The sequence below is a fragment of the Cnephaeus nilssonii genome, assembly GCF_951640355.1.
Source record: "Cnephaeus nilssonii genome assembly, chromosome: 2".
NCBI lineage: Eukaryota > Metazoa > Chordata > Mammalia > Chiroptera > Vespertilionidae > Cnephaeus > Cnephaeus nilssonii.
In genome coordinates, this window is record NC_137073.1 from 69,340,809 (window position 1) to 69,362,826 (window position 22,018).

Genomic DNA, 22,018 nt, shown 5'->3' on the forward strand with positions numbered 1-22,018 from the left:
CTTATAAAGACACCCAAACTACTAGAGTTGAGGTGCAACCTTTATTTCACCTTCAACGGGGTGATTTAGACAAGTTGATTTAGACAAATGGAGCGTACATTATGTTATGTTGTACATGTGTGGTTTTAAATTTACATAAATGGTATTGTGTGTATTTCATTCTGTTCTTTTTCACACATTCTTATGTTTTAGATAGCTATGTATAAATTCAGTTAATCATTTATGACTCTTAGAAAGTATGCCTACATCTATTATTCAAAGGTACACCCATCATGCATACATATATACATTTTATATTTTAAAATCTCTATTTCTCTATGGATATTCACTTAATCTGCTCTTTTTTACTAACATAAAAATTCTACACTAAATATGTGTGTGGCCCTGGCTGGGTGCCCATTTGGGTAGAGCATCGTCCAGATACTCCAAGGTTTCAGGTTCAAGCTCTGTTCAAGGCACATACAAAAAGCAACCAATGAATGCATAAATAAGTGGAGCAACTAATTGATGCTTCTCTCTCCCTTCCACTCTCTCTCTAAAACCAATAGATTTAAAAAATTAAAAGTATGTATGTGCATTCCTCATTGAGAAATTATGCAAAAGTTTTTTTGTTTTTTTTAATATCCAGGAATAAGTTGCTTCATTTTACTAAGGACTAACAAATTGAAGTGAGTATGCCAGTTTATATCCCTCCCATCAGCAGAGGAATACTTCACCAATACTTGATATTATCTTATTTTTTTTTTTTGTTTTACCATTTTGACTGAAAATAACTATCTTTTTATTTAATTTACATGTGTTTAACAATTGGTGAATGTTTAGATATTGATCGCTCCTTTTTTTGAATTGCTTTTTACTATCTTTCACTCCATTTTCTATTGGTTTCTTTATCTCTTTAGTGTGTGTGTGTGTGTGTGTGTGTGTGTGTGTGTAACCCTTCCCCTGTATATTTCAGACTAGTAGTTGCCAACAGAATGTGCAGTTCACATATTTGTTGTGGAGGCAGGGAGGCCCAAGGACTCATTCAGGAGGTTCACAGGTCAACACTCTTTTCATAAGAATTATAAGAGTTTCTTTGCCATTTTTATTATGTTAACATTTGCACCAATGCCATAAAATAAAGGTTAGTAAAACTGTGGGTGTCTAAGCACAAATCAAGACTGTAGCACAAAACTGTATTAGTAGTTATTGTATTACTTACCATCACATGCATGTTATAGTACAAAAAAAATCTAGTTTATTTAAGAATGTCCTTGATGAAGCACTAATGACTATTGTTTAAGAATGTCCTTGATGAAGCACTAATGATTATTGTTTCTCTTAAATGCCAACTCTCGCTGTATATTTAATATTCAGCATGATAAAATGGAAATTACACATAAAACACTTCTGCTGAGTACTAAGTATGATGATTATTTCAAGGAAGAGCACTTGGGACTTAACAGTTGACCTATCCTTTCCCTTTTTGACTATCATATTTAGTTCAAAGAACAGCAACAACTGACTATTCATACCTGGATATATGGCAGGTATTTTCTTGAAAATGAATAAAGTATCCTGCCATAATAAGGAAAATTAATGGTAGTAATTGTTGCTAGTGATAACATTAAAAATGTCAAGTGAAAGTTAGAATTTTGGAAAAATATAACCTTCAATGTGAGCTCTATAGTTGCAATACTTAAAGATTTTTTTCTGATGACATTGGTGGTGATATTAATGAATGTGACTTTTTGATACCCTATATAATAAAAGCTTAATATGCTAAGTGTCCGCTCGTCCAGTCATCCATTCAACCAATCAAAGCATAATATGCTAATGAGATGCTAAGGCTACTCAACCATTCACTAGGATGTTCACTGATAACCAGGAGGCAGATGCTCTGACTGGTAGGCTAGCTTACTGCTGGGGCCTGGCTGATCAAGACTGAGTGAGATGGCCGGCCATGCCCTGGAGCTCTCCCATGGTCCCTCCCCAGCTGCCCAACCTCCCGTATCCCTCCCTGGCCCCGATCATGCACCCGTGGGTTCCCTTGACCTGGCCTGTGCCCTCTCGCAATCCAGGACTCCTCGGGGATGTCAGAGAGCCGGTTTCAGCCTGATCCTGCAGGCCAGGCTAAGGGACCCCACTTGTGCATGAATTCGTGTACCAGGCCTCTAGTTATATAATAAAATCTGTCATCATTTAGAGAATCTGCATAGCTCAGTGAACTTGTATTTCTCAAATGCCCAATGAATAATGTTACAAAACCATACATTGGTAAAAGATCTATACAAAGTACAAGATAAATCATTGGATTTAAACTTAATGAATATGAAATGTTCACTGTTAACTTTTCAGATTCCACAATGCATTTAAATTTTAAGAAACTATTACTTGTCAAGTTTTGAAGAAGAATATGCACACTTATCTGAATAGGTTGTTAAAATACTCCTTCCTTTTCCAACTCTGTGAAGCTGTGTTTTTTTAATATGCTTCAGCCAAAAAATATTTCCCAATAGATTGAATACAGAAGTAAATATGAGGACCTACTTGTCTTCTCTTAAGCTAGATAAAGAGATTTTCAACACTGTAAAACAACCTCTCCTTGGTAAATTTTTGGTTTTAAACAAAAGAATTAGTATTATATAAAAATAGGGTGTTTATGTTCAAATGTAATTGGTTTGTTATTGTTATGTTTCATTAAATAATAAATACTTCTAAAATCTGTCAGTATTAATTTCTAATTATGTACATATGATATATTAAAGGCCCCATAGTATTTTGTGTGTGTGTGTGTGTGTGTGTGTGTGTGTGTGTGTGTGTTATATGCCTGGTGTGAGTGTATTTACTCTTTGGGGGCTTTAATAATTTTTATTAAAGGAATCATGAGACCTAAAGTTTTGAAAACTAGTGTACTAAATAAGAGCCTGTCAGTTTTTGACACTACACTTATCTTCTCCCCGACTGACACCTTTCTATTAATTTTACCTGTGATGTACTTGATTAAAAATAAATCTTTAAATTTTTGTGAGCTAATTCCCTTTACATTTTGTGCTTTTCTGATCTTCTTAGAATAACAGCTTCTTCAACTCTGAGGTCACAAAAATATATTTCTACATTTTTTTTTCCTATTAGATGAAAAGTGTTACTTTTCACATTTGGCCTTCAGTACATTCCAATCCAAATTAATTTCTCTCAATATAGACAATCAATTTTCCCAACACCATTTACTAAATAATCTATCCTCTCCTCACTGACTTATAATGCTGCCTAAGTATGGATATATATTAATATATAGCCTCTTCCTGGATCTCCCTTCCAATTCCACATGGATATTTATCTGTTTATGCTAGTACCACATTCTCCTTCTAAATGGTCTTGGAGTTTTAATATATGGCAAAATTCCTTCCATTGTTTGTACCTTTCCAGTATTCCTTTAGCTATTTATTAATGAAGGTTTATTTTTTAATGTATAATTTAAAATAAAAACAATTGATTTTTAGAATAAACTTATCATGACACAGAATAGTATATCCTTCTTGATGTTGATGAAAACTGCACAGAATCCATCTAATAAAAGAGTAATATGCAAATTGACCATCACTCCAACACAAGATGGCTGCCCCATGTGGACACAAGATGGCCACCACAAGATGGCCAGCAGGGGAGGGCAGTTGGGAGGGACCAAGCCTGCAAGGGAGGGCAGTTGGGGGCGATCAATCAAGCCTGCAGGGGAGGGCAGTTAGTGGTGACCAGGCCGGCAAAGGAGGGAAGTTGGGGGCGACCGGGCCTGCAGGGAAGGGCAATTGGGGGGGGGGGGAACCCAGGCCTGCAGGGTAGAGCAGTTGGGGGGGACCAGGCCTGCAGGGGAGGGCAGTTAAGGGCAATCAGGCTGTAAGGGGAGCAGTTAGGCATCAATCAGGCTGGCAGGTGCGTGGTTAAGGGGTGATCAGGCTGGCAGGCAGAAGCAGTTAGGGGCAATCAGGAAGGCAGGCAGGCGAGCAGTTGGGAGCCAGCAGTCCTGGACTGTGAGAGGGATGTCCAACTGCCCATTTAGGCCCGATCCTACTGGCATCGGGCCTAAACGGGCAGTCGGACATTCCTTGAGGGGTCCAAGATTGGAGAGGGTGCATGCTGGGCTGAGGGACACACACCCCCGTCCCCAAATTTCGTGCACCGGGCCTCTAGTTTACAAATAAAATTGAGGGAACCAACTTATTATGCTGTCTTATTAATTATACTATCTTCTGTTTTGTCTTTTAGTTAAAAATGTTCTCATAGACCATAAGAATAATTTATTAGGTTAATTTCTAGATATTTTATCATTACTTTTGCTGTTATAGATAACATCATTATCAATGCATTGTTTGCCCTTTACAGTAGTATGAACAGAAGTATGCAATATACACTGTTTTGTTGCTAAAGTCTTAGTGCTCTTTCCACATTACTTCCAGATAATTGTGGAATCAATTATTTGATGCCACACCAAAACTTGACAAGCAGTAATTCTTAAAATCTTATGCCAACATATCTCTCTCTCTCTCTCTCTCTCTCTCTCTCTCTCTCTCTCTTCATTCTCTCTCTTTCCTTCATCTTCCCCCTCTCCTTTCCCTTCTTCCTTCCTCATTCCTGTTCTTTTAACAACTGTATAGTATTTTATTTTCTGGCCTTTTCCTTAATGAAATGACTTAGATCCCTATTGATAGACATTTTAACCTATTTGAAATTGTGTCCTATTATATACTAATATAACACTGTGGGAAACAACTTTGTATCCACATCAATTTGCTTATGTGTGGTTATACTGGTAGGCTACATTTCTAAAATGAAATGCCGAGCTTAGGAAAATGTGTATTGGTCATTTTGTTTCATGTCACTAAATTGTTCTTCATGAAAGATTGTGTTATTTATACTCCCACAGTATAAATAATATACAAGCTTTCCTGTTTTTCTATACTTTTTCTAATATTTTATAATCTTTTTTTTTTTTTTTTGCTTTTTGATTATGTGAAATGTGACTTATAGTATTTTGAGGTAGATTAAAAAGGCAGATCACCTTTTAGCCAATGCTATTTTGCCATAAAATACTGTTGGAATAGGATAAAAGGGAATTACTTGCAGCAGGTCTTGTGGTGGAGATGTTTCTAAAATCATTCTATAGCCTTCTTCCAGGGCTTAATTTATTTCTCATAGCAATATAGATTTCTCATATTTAAATTTTAGTATGACCATGACAGTGAATCTTAGCCTTTTATATTGAGGTCCCAACACCTAGTAACTGTTAATCCTGTATTCTAGAAATCACTTTTACAAATTATTTTTATTGTTATGCATCTATAATTTAAGCTTTAGAAAATCAGTCTATGGTTCATCAGCTAAAACTCTGGCAGAGATAATTGGGACATCCATAAGAGATATAAACAAGATAACTGAAATGAGATCAAAGATAATTGTGAAAGGAATAATCAGCAATATCGTGTGGAATTTGACTTCTAAAATGGGAAGAAAATTATTAAAACTATCCACTATTTATGTTGTATATATAGAAAAATTCCGATTATGAAGAGTCTCATAAAAAGAAAAAAGAATGTCATACATTAGATACTAGAACAATATTTCTCTTCCATAGCCATGTGGTAATTTACCTAACATAGTAAAATGAAGTATTTTTCAGAGGTTATCTATTCCAAATTTCACTGTTAAAATTCTAAAATCAATCTTTAAATAAACTAATAGATATCAATGTTAAGAGTAATAAGTAAAATTTACCTTTATGGTGGATATTCACTTTTTTGAGCCTCCAAACAACATATTACATAATAAAAAGGTAATATTTAAATTACCATCACTCCGCTACGCCCATGATTGGGCCAGCGGGTGACACAGGGGGCGGGACTCGGGGTGGCTGGGGTGGTGATTGGGCCGGCAGGACGCTGAGCTCGCGTTGCCAGCAGCTACACGAGCTCAGCGTCTGAGCCATGGCTGTGCTGCGGCACAGACAGGCCTCTGGGGCAGCGAGCAGGTGTTTTGGAGGTTTGGAGGCGGCGGGCGGTGGGCGGGCGGCGCGGCTCCCCGGGGAGGAGTCTGGCGGCAGTTGGGCCGCAGGAGCACATGGCGGCGGCCCCAGCCTTCCTGGGCGGGAGGCAAAGGCAAGACCCAGGCCTGGGCTCCAGCCACAGGAGGACCATGCCCCCGCCCCGCCTCGCCCTAGGGGCCCAGGGACTTCGGAGCTGCCCACCAGCGGACAGACAGCTTACACGTGCATGATTAAATCATGCACTGGGCTTCTAGTTTTTACATAAAATGTATTTATGTAAGTAAATTTGATGTCTGAGTATTGAAATGAGAAAAGCAAAACTGGACTTCAGAATTAACTCCCTTAGTATTATTGGTGAAAAAAGGGGACCACAGACCCAGAATTTAAAAGCAAAAATATTGTTTATAAGGTCTGCATTGCAAGAGTGAGAAAGGGATATACTCACCAGTCAGAAGCTGAGGACTACCTTGGCCAAGTTCTTTAACTCATCAAAATTCCAGGATTTCTTTATACAGAAATAAGACTGAGGATCGCTCTGTGAGTGAGCACCAGAGCGTGAGGAACCTCATGCCATTCAGAGAAGGAAGATGAGACTAGGAAACTGAGAATCAACAGGAAGACAGACCTTACCATGTTGGCAAATTTCCAAAAGCCTAAACGGGTGCTGCCTACATGCAGGATTCAGGATTGCCCACAAAACACTAACACATTTAAAATATATAAATCCAAGGAAATAAAACATTGTAAGCCTTTTCATAAGTCACGGTGTTTGTCTGGGTTGGATTGCTTTCTTAGTTCCAATTTTCAACTTTTTTAATATATGACATGAAGATAGGTAGGTAAATAGATACATAGATAGGAGAGAGAGAGAGAGAGAGAGAGAGAGAGAGAGAGAGAGAGAGAAGGAGGGAGGGAGGGAGGGAGGAAGGAAGGAAGGAAGGAAGGAAGGAAGGAAGGAAGGAAGGAAGGAAGGAAGGAGAGAGAGAGAGAGAGAGAGAGAGAGAGAGAGAGAGAGAGAGAGAAAGAAAGAAAGAAAGAAAAAGAAAGAAAGAAAGAAAGAAAGAAAGAAAGAAAGAAAGAAAGAAAGAAAGAAAGAAAGAAAGAAAGAAAGAAAGAAAGAAAAAGGAGGGAGGGGGAGGTGATGAGGGAAGAAAGAAAACTGATTACAGAGGGGCAGTTTCTTCACATACACATTCTATCATTTCAAATATTAACTCTCAGAATCTTCTTAGAAAGTGAGAAACCCCAATCACATGAATCTGAAGATTGTCTAATTTTCTCTGGAAAATGGTCTCTGAATTATTCATATTATAGCATAAGACATTTAAATGTTTCTATTTGTGATTGGTGGAGAGGGAAACTTTACAACAATTCTTCTAGAACATAGAAGATTTTGCATACAGCATAAAGTTATTTTAAAATGAATGACACAATTTTTAATAATTTCCAGATATGAAGAAAATATTTTTGTTTTATAATTCAATTATTATACATTAAGGGCCAAAATATCAGAAGAATATTAGAATTTTTATTACAGGGCTGTTACTCCTGCAGCAAACTATTGTTGGGTGATTTATAATAGGGAGAAAATATGAAGAGAAAATACCAGTTAGAAAGTCCCCCCATGATGAAATGAAGAGATAGCAAGTATTTGATGAAAAATCCTCTATAACTTATAGTGGAGACAACTATGTAAAAATCTAGAAACTGAAGATACTTCTGTTTGTTTTTGGCTTTTGTCAATTTTGTTGCCTTTAGCTTTCTTTTCTAGTACTCAAAGATCTCAGGGAGATTTTCATGTTTTATTTTAAGTAGAAATTTGTTGCAGCCTAAAGCATTTGAGACACATTTACAATTATGTTGACCTTAGAGTTTCATTGTAATGTCACTGAGGCTATTTTAAAATGGCAATATTCCGTTTTCAATTTACTAAGTCGCATATTCATATCATAACCAACCAATGCTTTCTATACTTAATATTTTGGGGGCACATTGCCCTTTTCAAAGTTTGTCCACAAATATTGCTTTACTTGAAAAAAGGTATTTGAGAAAGATTTAAGATTTTAAACCTAAACTATATATATATATAATATTCATCTTTTAAAATTACAAGAAATTACTACATTTTTGTATTATTTTAAATATATACTAATAAATAAAAATGTTCAATTTCCAAAGTGGATAGTGTCAATATTGTTATCTTGAAAGCAATGAGATAACCATTGATTTTCCTGTTTCCTCAGATAAATTTACAAAGAAAAATGAGAGTTACTGGTGTAATTACCCAAGGAGCCAAGAGGATTGGAAGCCCAGAATATATAAAATCCTACAAAATTGCCTATAGTAATGATGGAAAGACTTGGACAATGTACAAAGTGAAAGGCACAAATGAAGACATGGTAAGAATGACTTAGCATAGTTAATTTAAAAGTCAAATTCCATTAATAATCATTGCTTACTAAATGAATAATGGGTCTTCAGCAGAAGCTTTATGTTGTTGCAAATAAATTTATGGTATTTTAATAAATATCAGACTAGTGGGGTAAAAGGGGTAAGGAGTTTTTCCAAGTTATAAATGGACAACGGCTAACATTCTTTCTCTGATTTTATTTGGGGACCTTATAATCACTTTATCACAAGGTTAACAATATTGGCATGAAAATTGTTTTATTTTAATAATAGTCAGTTTTCAATTTCATTGTATTGCTTTGACAGATTAGCACTGTCCATAATCAAATAACTATAGATCAAAATTGTTAATTATAAATAAAAATATTATTTGAAAAGTAAAGCACAAATATAGAAAAGATGTATATTTTTATATATTTCATATTGGGAGAAAAATTTTTATTTAGCAGAACAAAATGTTTTAGTAATGCATTTTTATTTACTGAGAGAGAGGAAGAGAGAGAAAAAAAGGAGAAACATAAATTTGTTGTTCCCCTTATTTATGCATTCATTGGTTGATTCTTGTATGCAGCTTGGCCAGATAATGAACCCGCAACCTTGGCATATTGGGATGACACTCTAACCAATTGAGCTACCCGGCCAGGGCTATAGAATAAAACATTTTAGAGAAAATAAATATTCCATGTCTCCTTTGCCTTTCTTATGATATTCCCAATTTTAATGAACTTTTTTAAAAATATATTTTATTGATTTTTTTACAGAGAGGAAGGGAGAGAGATAGAGAGTTAGAAACATCGATGAGAGAGAAACATCGATCAGCTGCCTCCTGCACACCCCCCACTGGGGATGCACCTGCAACCAAGGTACATGCCCTTGACCGGAATCGAACCTGGGACCCTTGAGTCCGCAGGCTGACGCTCTATCCACTGAGCCAAACCGGTTTCGGCGAATGAACTTTTATTAATTTTTAAATTTCACGACTGCAGCTCATTCCATTTAAAGACAAGCCATTAGACTAGACTTAACAAATTATAGTAAAAGATTTTTTAAATTACCTTCTCAAATAAATTTAAATAAATTTATATGTTTACCAGGTCATTTAAAATGTAAAATAACGATGAGATTAAAATAATTTTAAAATAACATGTTTAATCCTTAATTTTAGAAGGAAATATAGTTTTTCCATATATATAAAGAATTATGAGTCTCCTATCCAATGATCTGGGACTGACCAATAAGACGTAATCTTAGGAACCAGACTCTAAAGCATCATAAGTCTGATCACAGCATTAGAGAGACTGAGTGAACAGGAAAGACTAGTTCCTAAAGAAAAAAAAATTATCATTACTAAGTAGTAAAATGGACAGACTAGATTAAGTTGAAAGGCGTAAGTGCCCATTTTAAAAAAAAAAAAAAAGAGAAGCATTCCCCTGGTTCTGAAGGACTGACCTTAAAATTGACAATACCTCACAATAGAGTATAGATTATACCATAGGCTACATTGGTTCATAACATTAATTCGTATTTTAGTTCTAGGTTTTATGATGATGGCAAGGCGCTTCCTAAATGCTCCAGACCCCCAAATTATTTAATCTAATTTTGGAAAGATTATGTTGGGTAGGACAAAAGATCAATGTATAAAAACAGGCAAAGGAGCTGTTACAATTAATAATTACAACTCTATATCACCTCTTTACACAGGTGTTTCGTGGAAATGTTGATAACAACACACCCTATGCTAACTCTTTCACACCCCCCATAAAAGCTCAGTATGTAAGACTTTATCCCCAAGTTTGTCGAAGACACTGTACTTTGAGAATGGAACTTCTTGGATGTGAACTATCAGGTGAGTCCCATATTATCTATTTTAGTATATTCTTTAAAGAAAAAAAAATTGGTGTGTAGTCTACTACTAACCTATAATTTTTCAATACCCATAGATATTAATCCTGCTATAACATGTCAAGGGCATGGGTCAGTGATAAACTCATGTGTGTGTGTGTGTGTGTGTGTGTGTGTGTGTGTGTGTGACAAACAATCTGAAACATGCTACATAAGACAACTAATGTAGAAGGAGCAGTGCATTTCTTTGAGTGGTCAATGAAAATACAACAAATTCTCACTGGAAACTTTTTGTTTCTTTAAATGTCTCATTGTTTTTAGTATTGACTATGATTTATGTTTTGTGACAAAAGTTCAGTAAAAACTGAAATCTGCCTGACTTTGTAAGTTGCAGTTACATTTAGGCTATATGGAATAGAAAAGTAAGCTTTAGCTCTGTCCATCTACGGTAAGAACTTGTCTTTTGGGATTTTTTTTAATGAAACATGTACATTTTATCATTTCTCCCAAGGAGACAATACTTCAATACCAAGATTTCTACTATAAATTCACTCTTGGATCATTCTTATCTACCATCCTGCCTATTGTATAAACAGTGGTTATCCAACTCAGGATTAAGTAATCCTTACCTTCCAGGGACATCAGTATTAAATAGAAAGATGAAGACTTGATGTGTAGCTCTCACCGTGATCCCATTTCTATATAGCTAGATTCTGAACTAAACAGACAATTTTGTCTAGGCATTTTACTGTGTTTATTTTTGGTGGTCGTCCTTATTGTAGCATCAACATTTACATGAAATGTAATTGTTTTTATTCAAACAAATGTGTTTTGAAAAATGAAAAATTAATGTGTATCTCACTTTTTAGAATAACCTTCAAAAAATAAAGACTTTTATCAAATGTTCAATTATACTATTTAGTTAAAAATAGGAGGACACATGCCCTGGCCAGGTGGCTCAGGTGGATGAAGCATTGTCCTGTACACCAAAGCTTGCTGGTTCAATTCCCAATCAGGGCACTTACCTAGGTTGCATTCAACTGATCTATGTTTCTCTCCCACATCAATGTCTCTCTCTCTCTCTCTCCCTCTCTCTCTTATTCTCCCACCCCCCTTCCTTTTCTCTCTAAAATCAATAAATATATTTAATCCTTGGGTGAAAGTTAAAAAAAATAGGAGTACACATCCCTAGAACAGAATAACTGGGAACTATTTATGCATTTCAAGAGGTTGTGTATTGGTTATAATGTATACTTTATATTTATTTCCCTTCTTAGGTATATTTGTGATGTTGAGAAAATGAATTATTTTTAAGCAAATAAAAGTTACTATTAAAAAACAATCAAACTTTTGCCCCACCAGTGTGTCTCAGTAGTTGAGCATTGACCCATGAATCGGGAGGTCACTGGTTCGATTCCAGGTCAGGACACCTGTCTGGGTTGTGGACCCAGTAGAGGGCATGCAGGAGGCATCCAATAGATAGATATTTCTGTCTCTTCTATGTTTCTATCTCTATCCCTCTCACTTCCTCTCTCTCTAAAATCAATAAAAACGTATTTTAAAAACAACAACCATACTTTAAATGAACCCATTATATTTAAAGGAATCAGAGACATTTAGCTAGATGAGTGAATTAGTTTTAAGAATCATATTTCATATTATATATGGGTGTCTTTTATGAAGCAGACAACATATGGTTTTATAGTACTGTTAATTATCCTAACAGGGATGTTTTTCTTATTTTCTTAATTCAAACCAGCTTACTGACTACCAGTAAATCTGAGCAGAATTGTTGTACAGTGTTTTTATTGCATGTCACTATATCACCACAGGCCGGTGTCAACCCCAACACATCCATCATAAAGCAATCAAGAAGAAGCCACAGATGATGAGGTTTGCTACAAGCCCCTGTGGTTTTTAGTTGCTTAACATCACCTTCCCCAACTTTTCAGCCATTTGATTTGTGAGGGTCAGTCTCTCATACATGGCACAGTTACACCCCTAAGGGGTGAATATATTTTACTTTCAAGTTTGACTTGAGGTTACACCTGACACTTTACAGATTTTTATGTTCTCAGAAAGAAGCCATACGCAGCTCCCACACCCACACATTGATTTTGAACTTGCATGCAGAGAATAATATCACTTGGTGGATACTTTTAAAAGCTGTAAAATAATCAATTTCATTGTTAATATTTCATTTTGTGCAGGTGCTATCCATGCTGGTAAAAGAGTTAATTTATACTTATCAAATCATATGGATGAGGAAGAAAATTTGTGAGGCAAATTGGAAGAGGTTAGCTGTTACATTTGGAAATAAACAGTAATACAATGTATGGAACTATTTCCCACAATCCAGTGCAACACTATAAAGTCTAAGGCTGCCTTATTGTATTCAATAAACTGTTATAAGATCTCTCAGCCTGCCTAGAAGATCAGCAGCTAATCTTTTACCAGATACTTAAAAAGAAAACCCCTAAATTCTCTGAGAGAGATATGATTTAAGATGTTTAGATTGAAATGGATCATGACTGTAATTAGGGGAGGAATAGTCATTCATTCATTCTTTGAACAAATTATTCAGAACTTCCTCTGGGCTAAGTATTAGACAATGGAATGGGTATGAAATGAATTCTATGACTGAGCAGAAATGGTCAACGTAAAGGTATCCCTTTTCTATGCAATATTTAAAATACTGTGTTATGTCACAAAAGGAAGAAACCAACAACCTTTCCTTTTTCCCTGTATCTCTTCTTCAAGTCCATCAGTTTTACAAAAACTCCAGTAGCAGTGCAGGGTGGGGGTGAGGACTTGATGAGAGCAATAGAAGAATAAGTCAGAAATCTATAATTTAGACAAAGCATGTTACCGTAGAACTGCCTGAAGATAAATGACATGTCATGAGGACTTCAGAACTTTCTACAATCCTTGAGATTTGGTCATAAAACTTTTCTCCTCCAGAATTTATATTTAGGAGTTACAGTTATTTTTATCATGGGACTTAAGAGTATATGTCTCTTAGCCCTGAAACCCAACAAAATTGGTACTAAGACATAATTGGCTAACCCTCCATCACCGTTTTGGTAATGTTTGCATAGGATAGGCATTTCTTAGAAGGTGGAGTTGAAGGCAGACATGGAGGAGCCTCAAGAAGGAAGAAGTAATCTACATGGACTAAGACAGGAAGCAATTCATTGTAGTTAAGAACTATTTATCATTGAAGAGTTCTAAGCTACTTCTCTTAGAGCCTTGACTTCAAATGGCTTAGTTTTAGAAACTGCAGCCAGTCATAAGCTATTTAGTACTCCCCGATATGTTGATTTGAGGTCTTAACATTGATATAGATATAGATATAGATTAGATATAGATTAGATATAGATTAGATATAGATATATCAGAGAAGAAGGAAGAGGGAGAGAGAGATAGATACATCAATGATGAGAGAGAATCATTAATTGGCTGCCTCCTGACCCTACCATGTGCCCCAACCTGGAATCGAACCATGACGTCCTGGTTTATAGGTTGATACTCAACCATTGAGCAACACAAGCCAGGCTTATTTTGGATTTCTTGATAATCAAACTTACTTTGTGGAAGCCTCAACCATTGTCTAATATGATAACAGAATCATGCTTCCTATAGATGGCTTTATGGATAGAATTTTGTCACAATTATAATTCAAGATTGGAAATTCATGAGCACACACACACATATGCACATACACACATACACACACATATTTCAAGGACAGACAAATCCACAATTTGCACCATGTCAAACCTGAAACCATATGTGGCAAATTTGAGAATCTTCCAAATTTACCCAATACTAGAAGTTATTGAGTATGATCAAAATATAAGAATGTATAAAAGGCTCGTCCCATAATGGCTTTTGCTAGAATTAGTTTACTTTCTTCTGTTATATATTTGTTTAAATCCTATAGTTGTACAATGCCTGGCACATGGTGTACTTTGAATAAATATTAGCTTCTCACCTTCCAGAAGAAGCCATGTTGGTGCTATAAGAATATGTGATAAAGATTAGCAAACATTTCTTAGAAAAGAAAATGCTGTCCAGTTCAAAATATACCATTGGAGCAGTTTGTGAAAATGACTTTGTACTGAGGGAATTTTCATTTGCAGTATTATGGAAGCAAATAAAAGAAAACCAAATATACTTTGTGAGAAAATGTTCCATTTTTAAAGGCGCAATGAAACTGTTGAAAACTCGGGAACAGTCATGAGGCTATCATTAATGAGACAGGGGAGCATTGTTTTCATTTTGCAGAATCATCTATCGCAGAAAAGTAATTTGAATTCTGTCTTGTTTTCAATTTTTCCAAAATATATTCAGACAAAATAACCTGAATTGGCTATTTTGTTTTTCGATTTTGTTCCAGATTTATTTCTGATTATAACCTTTTTTGAATTTAGATGCTCTCTCTTTGGGGGAATGAATAGCATTAGGCTTAATCTGCTCTTGCCTATCTAAAATGAAGACATAAAACTTGCAGGGTGATAAATTCTTTTTCTCATGGAGCCCTTCTCATTTTCTTTCAGGCTGTTCTGAGCCTCTGGGGATGAAATCAGGGCATATACAGGACTATCAGATCACTGCCTCCAGCGTCTTCAGAACTCTCAATATGGACATGTTCACTTGGGAGCCAAGGAAAGCTCGGCTGGACAAGCAGGGCAAAGTGAATGCCTGGACCTCCGGCCACAATGACCAGTCACAGTGGTTACAGGTAACAGTTTTCAAAAACTTTCGCCACCCACTGTGCCTCTTCTTTTAAAAGATTTCCTGTTGGTTAGATGATTGTTGGAGTCATTACCTTCATATTAATGTAGATGTGTCTCTCTCTTTGGCTTAACTATATTGGTAAAACAAAAATTCCTCTGAAGCTGTGTCTGTGTGCTATTTTTCTTCCAATGTTGATTTACAGATGCTACTGTCAGATTGATGCAGCAGGCTGTACCAGATCACACTATATAGAGATCAATTGGATTGATCATGAGAGCATTTGCATTTTAACTCTCATCTATCCTCACGCTAGTAGTCAATATTGGTTTGAAAGTGTCACAGCAGGAATCTAAACACCTTGACATCAAGCCACTGACCCGCGGATTGTTCCCATAGAATCATGAATCATGACTTATTAGCTCTTTCCCTGTGGTTGCTAAGCAATGGAGCAATTTGATTACATCTCCTAAGAGAGCTAGGTTATAGAAGAAAAGCAGAGATGGTCTTTTCTTCACTTGGCCTTATTTTCCCTTATTCTCAGTTAGAAACATTCTCCTTTTTCTTTCAGTTTCTCCAACCCCACACACTCACATGAACAAGTTAATAAGTATTGATTATTTCAACTGCTCTCAAATTACTTCACTTCTCACCATCCCACTGCCACTTTCATGCTCTAGGCTACCACCCTCTTTCACCCTGGGTTTTTGCAGGTTTCCAATTTCTGTTCCTACTCTAAAAAGCTGTTTCCCAAGTTATAATAAGTATGATATTTTTCTAAAATACAAAGGTGATTTTCTTACTCTCTTTTGAGAACTTTTCAACTGCTTTCTATTAGCCTCAGAATAAAGTACAGATTCTTTAATATAACCTAAAAGTGCATGATTTGGCCCTATTCCCTCTTACCTTTTTAGTTTTTTACTAAATTTGCTTCAGTTTTTTTCAAACCAAACACTATCACTCTCTTTCCATTCCTTTATAAATGTCCTCTTCCTAGAGGAAAAGAATGGGGAAAGAACACCTCTGCCCAGAGCACCCCAGCCTTTTGTTGGTATAATCCTTCAGCTACAATGGGGGTATACATTCCTCTGGTGCATCCAAAGTAAGCCACCAACTCCATCCCCTGCCAGATTTGGCTTAAGTTCTCTCCTGTACACTACTGAGTCATCTATAATTATCTCAGAGTATTATCACACTATTATTGAAATTGTGTTTTCATGCTTCATTGTTTGTTCCAAGAGGGATGGGACCACATCTGTCTTTTTCACTTTCTCAACTTGTTGTTCAGTACCTAACTAAATACCTGTCACAATACCTGACACATAGTAGGCATTCAATAAATATTTGTTGAATGTATGAATGGATAAATGAATAGTTCAAAATACAATTGAATTTATTGATTTGGGCATATATAGCATAGAATTTTGATCCACAACTTAAGAGGCCAACTGCTCATATCCTCAAATTTCAAAATAATATTTAAAAAGAAACTAAAAGCTCATACTAAAAATCTGGCCTTTATAATACAGGAACTAAATTATTATCATACATAGCCTTTATGAATTTTTAAGTTCTTAATTTGAGGAATCCATGGAAGCATTTTTTTTATTTGTTAGAATTAAATAGTAAAGTTAAACTTGCTCTTTGTTGCTGTATAATATTTTTTAAATTGGAAATATTCCAGTCATGCCTCAGATTAAATATCACTTTTGAGTCATAATGCCATGTGGAATAGTACAAAATATTTTACACTATAACTAACTCAGGCTGGTAGGCTCCAGAAATATCCACAAGAAGGAGTTGCCAATGGCACATTTCCTTAGAAAGATAAAAATAAACAAATATTTTTACATGAATCAGGGTGTACTCTTCAATGCAAACCTCCATCCATCACATTTTTTTAAAGATGGCTTTTCAACTATCTTCTTAACGTCACTTGCAAGATGAAATTGATTTATTCTGTTGGTGACAGACTTTCTATCAACTCAAGGACCAGTTCTTGCAGTATACTGTATGTCTATTTTTTGTTCTGTCAAAACATACTCAGAATCTTGAAGGCAGGGTAAATTGACATCTTTACTTATACTTATTTTTTTTTTCTTTTTTGACATCATGCAAGAAAAAGAATTGTTACTATTTTTAGTATTTTCTCATCAAAAGAATAGAATCTGTTCAACTATATATTGCCATGGCTGTTAGTGTCTTTGTTGAAAATAAGATTAACATTTGTATAGATATTGTATAGGATGAGTTTGTTTTAAAATTGTTTATATAGAGTCAATTTTTTATCCTTATTTGAGGCTTCTGGATTTATAAAGTTTAGTTCTGTTTTTATCCTAAGATGCATCAATTCTGGGTAATAGCTCTTCAGAAGAGAAACTATGTCTCTCATTTAAATTTCCCTCCTTCACTATCAATCTTCTGCTTATTGATTTTTTAAGAACTTTCTTTTATATACTAACTATATATAACCCTCTAATGATGAGTTTTATTTCAGTTTAATAGGTTTTTCCAAAATTTATTCAATAGATAATATCTCGAAATGCAATTGTTCTAAATGAAACGCCAAAATATTTTTAAGGAATTCTTATGTATTCAAATATCACTTTAACATTTTCTTCTTATTATTACTCTACTAGAGGCCTGGTGCACGAAATTCGTGCACAGGGGTGGGGGGGTGTCCCTCCGCCCAGCTTGCACCCTCTCCAATCTGGGACCCCTCGAGGGATGTCCAACTGCCCGTTTAGGCCTGATCCCACCGGACATCCCTCTGACAATCCAGGACTGCTGGCTCCCAACTGCTCGCCTGCCTGCCTTCCTGATTGCCCCTAACCGCTTCTGCCTGCCAGCCTGATCACCCCCTAACCACTCCCATGCCAGCCTGATTGATGTCTAACTGCTCCTCTGCCAGCCTGTTTGCCCCCAACTTTCCTCCTCTGCCGGCCTGGTCACCCCTAACTACCCTCCTCTGCAGGGTTGATCGCCTCCAACTGCCCTCCCTTGCAGGCCTGGTCCCTCTCAACTGCCTTCCCTTGCAGGCCTGGTCCCTCCCAACTGCCCCCCCCTGCTGGCCATCTTGTGGTGGCCATCTTGTGTCCACATGAGGGCAGGGTCTTTGACCACAGAGGGGCAGCTATCTTGATCTTGTGTGTTGGAGTGATGGTCAATCTGCATATTACTCTTTTATTAGATAGGATAGAGGCCTGGTACACAGGTGGGGACCAGCTGGTTTGCCCTGAAGGGTGTCCTGGATCAGGGTGGGGTTCCCTTGGGGCATGGAGAGGCCTGGACGAGGTGCCTATGGTGGTTTGCAGGCCAGCCATGCCCCTGGCGACCCAAGCAGAGGCCCTGGTATCTGGAATTTATTTACCTTCTACAATTGAAACTTTGTAGCCTGGAGTGGAGCCAAGCCTCCTGCTCGATCTGTGGCTTCTGTCATTTCTGTTTGGATTTGTTTACCTTCTATAATTGAAACTTTGTATCCTTGAGTGGAGGCCTGGGCCCGCCAGAGTGTGTGGAAAGCTTGGCTTCCTCTGTTGCCGGGGAAACCCAAGCCTCCCTTCTGATAGCCATCTTGGTTGGGCTTAATTTGCATACTCGCCCTGATTGGCTGGTGTGTGTGGCTTGTGTAGTGGAGTGATAGTTAATTTGCATATTACTCTTTTATTAGAGAGGATTGTTGTTTCCAGTGCTTCTATAAAGGCAAAAATATCAGATGCCTCTTAAGCAAGTGTTCTTGTATTACTTTTCAGAAGTGATCTTACCTAACTGATGAGCAGCTTCCATGAGCTATTGTTTATCACAAAATCATTATGCTATTCCTTTATAAACATGGCAAAAATGTGTGAAGTCCACAGGCAGCAGTAAATGAGAGGCATTTTTTCACACCTCTGAAAAACTGTTTCATCACTTTGATGTGTTTGCTGTTCTCCAATATTTTAAGCAAGAAGCCCTACCAATATGTTTTTCAAAAACACAGAGTTTTTTTTGGTGTGTGTGTGTGATTTTTGTTTGTTTGTTTTTGTTAAATTGCAGTTTCAGCCTTGAAAAATAACTTACAGCTAAGTTGAAAGATCATAAGCCAATTATTCCTAACTCATAACTGAACATTTCTAACATATGGCTGGACTAAATTTTAATCTCTGTTATAAAATAAAGTAACATTAAAGTAACAAAAAAGCAAATATTTTGTTGGGTTTTAAGTTTAATTAAATAAGACAAATGAGGAAGCACATAGAAGGTACCCAACAACAGGTAGCTCCCTCCTTTCTCTTTTCTGTTGCTTGTGAAACCTTAGGAGAACATGACCTGACACCACCAATTTTAATCAAGAATGAAGGTCTGCATACATATTCTTTGCTTCTTTCAAAAGGGAATTTTTAATAAAACTATGAAAGATAATGTAATATATTGTTAGATCAGTTGCGAACTGTGAGAAATGTTGATAAATTATATAAATTTGCATTGGCAAACAAAAATTTTTAATCTTTTATATAGGTGATATTATATTTTTCAAATTCTTTACCTGGGAATAGTAGTAGTATTATTAATAACAAAATGAGCATTATGTTACTTGGCAATGTTCTCTACTGAAACAATATTCTTATTAGAATGTTTATGTGTTTTATGTCCATATTCAGTGGCTTTCAATACATTGAGTAAATTCCCTTAGTATTTATACTCATATTACACAAACTGATTAAAATACAGCATAAAATTGTGATGTTTAACAATGTTCTCTCAGGGTTAGGAGCACTACTGATGATAATCTTATTAATTGTGAAGAAATATTTTGGTATAGTAGATGCAAGTAAACAATGAGCACTTTCCAAGTATTAACTTGGATTGACTAACCAACTTTTAAAAAAATCTTACGATTAAAGACTGTAAATTATCTTACATTGAATATGCTCTGTGTGTATTCATTGCCTTATAGGTGGTAATTCATCCTCTATAACTGAATCTATTGGAAGTTTTGTTTTTTGTTGTTTTTTTTTCAGATTTCACAAAGGGAAACACAAAATAAATGAAAATGTCTCAATGTAACCTAGTAAATGACCTTTTGGTCTATTTCATGAAGCAATTGCTAATTTAAGGTAGCCTGTATTGTATTTCATCCAAATTAGTAGAATTAATTGAGTTGTTAAAGTGCACATTTTAGTGTTGACCTTTGTCAGAATTGCAGCTAACCCTTCACAACTTCATTTCAATACTAATTTTGTGGAAATGTGCAAAAAACAATTGAATTTGAGTTTTCTAATTAAATAAGCCATATTTAATTTAGTTCATTTTAGATTTTTTTAAAGGGCATATTTTAGCCATAAAATTCATAACTTCTTTAAAATCATTAACTTATCTTGTCCTCTGCACAATTTATTTACATTAGAACTAAAGTAAAAAAAATTTCAAGGATCAAGGGTCCCTCAATATGAAATAACTAGAGGCCCGGTGCATGAAAATTCATGCACTGGAAGGGGAGTCCCTCAGCCTGGCCTGCCCCCTCTCGCAGTCCGGGAGCCCTCAGGGGCGGGAGGCGACCCAGCGATTAGGGGAAGGTGACGCCCCATCACACCTCTGCTACTGCCACTGCGGGCAGCTCAAGCCTCGGCTGGCCCTGGTTACCTGAGCCTTGGGCGGCCCTGGGCAGCTGCGAAGCCGCCATCCAAGGCTTGCCTGCGCCTTGGCCAGCCTAAGCGGCTGGGCAGCCGACATCCAAGGCTTGCCTGCGCCTCGGGCCGGCCCTGGGCAGCTTGGGGGCTAAGGGGACTGGGGGATTCCGGAGGCAGGCGCGCGGAGCGGTCGGACTCACATGGGGGTGGGCCTGGCCATGCCTTGCATCTGCCGCCCCAGTGGGGCTGAGGGGACTGGGCGCCACCATCTTGTGGCTGTGGGCACCGCCATCTTTATGAGGGCATGGCGGTCAATTAGCATATTCCCTCTTAATTAGATAGGATGATTATGAAACAGTTTCTATCCTTCACAATGTTAATATATGTTGAAATATGAATCAAAGGATGTCCATACCTTGCTAGTATTGTAAATCATCTTTAAATTTTTATAATTTTATGATATCAATAGGAATCTCCACTATCCAAATACAAAAAAACTAATGAATAAAGCAAAATTGAATAGGATATTTATACAGAGAGTACTTAGAGGACAAAGCATCAGTATACTATCCAGCCAGGATCAATGTACTATACTGAATGCATCACAAAGTCCAAAAATCTGGTTTTGAGGGCTGACAAATTACATTAATATTCTGGGACTCAGTTTTTTTTTTCTTTTTCCTCTAAAATGTGGATATTAAAAAATGATAACCTCCCAGGCAACCTCCCTCTTTTAAACTCTCATACCACTAGGATTCTAATATCTAAAGGATGATGGACCTCCAGCTAATTTCTGGTAAAGTTAACAAAAACAAAAAAAGGCATCATATAACTTAATGAGTGTTACCAATATAGCCATCTAACCTCAAAATTAATCTTTTAAAAAGTTAGCTTTTATATCATTCATAGTTTATCCATTTAATACCCAAAATATTGCTCTTACATTTTCACTCATTTTGAGTCATTTTGGGGTTAGTGCTCTCTATAAACAGCTTTTTAAAAAACCATTTCCTTAGAAAAAGCAATAGTATATGTTAATCCGCTATGAAGTACTAATACTCTAGAATTTACATATAGCACATCATGGAAAATACACAAAGCAATAGCTTCTGGTGTAGATTAAATTAAGCACGTGGTGCAGTTTTGGAAAGGCTAGCTTCAAAGGTACATAAAAATTAGATGGAGGCTTTGTGGTTTAAAGGTTATTTAAGTGGCTTTATAACTTTTGAAACAAATATTTTTGAGGTACCTGTTGTAACAAAATACAATGCCAGATGCAAGGACCTGAAAGATATATTTGGCACTGTCTGTCTGCATGTATGATTACTGATGCCCTAATTGTCATGGATTCAATATTCCAAAAGAAATATGGGAAGCTGATGCTTCTTCTTAGAAGCAGTATTTG

General features: G+C 36.4%; 1 protein-coding gene across 2 annotated transcripts in view; it reads left to right on the forward strand.

The window, feature by feature from the left end:
* EDIL3 (EGF like repeats and discoidin domains 3) overlaps window positions 1–22,018 on the forward strand; it is a 385,163-nt gene that overhangs the window by 270,921 nt on the left and 92,224 nt on the right. For both annotated transcript variants that reach the window (XM_079785021.1, XM_079785022.1), the window contains 3 exons: window positions 8,260–8,415; window positions 10,127–10,271; window positions 14,827–15,011. In XM_079785021.1, the coding sequence (XP_079641147.1) occupies window positions 8,260–8,415; window positions 10,127–10,271; window positions 14,827–15,011 (486 nt within the window). The remainder of the gene's footprint in view (window positions 1–8,259; window positions 8,416–10,126; window positions 10,272–14,826; window positions 15,012–22,018) is intronic.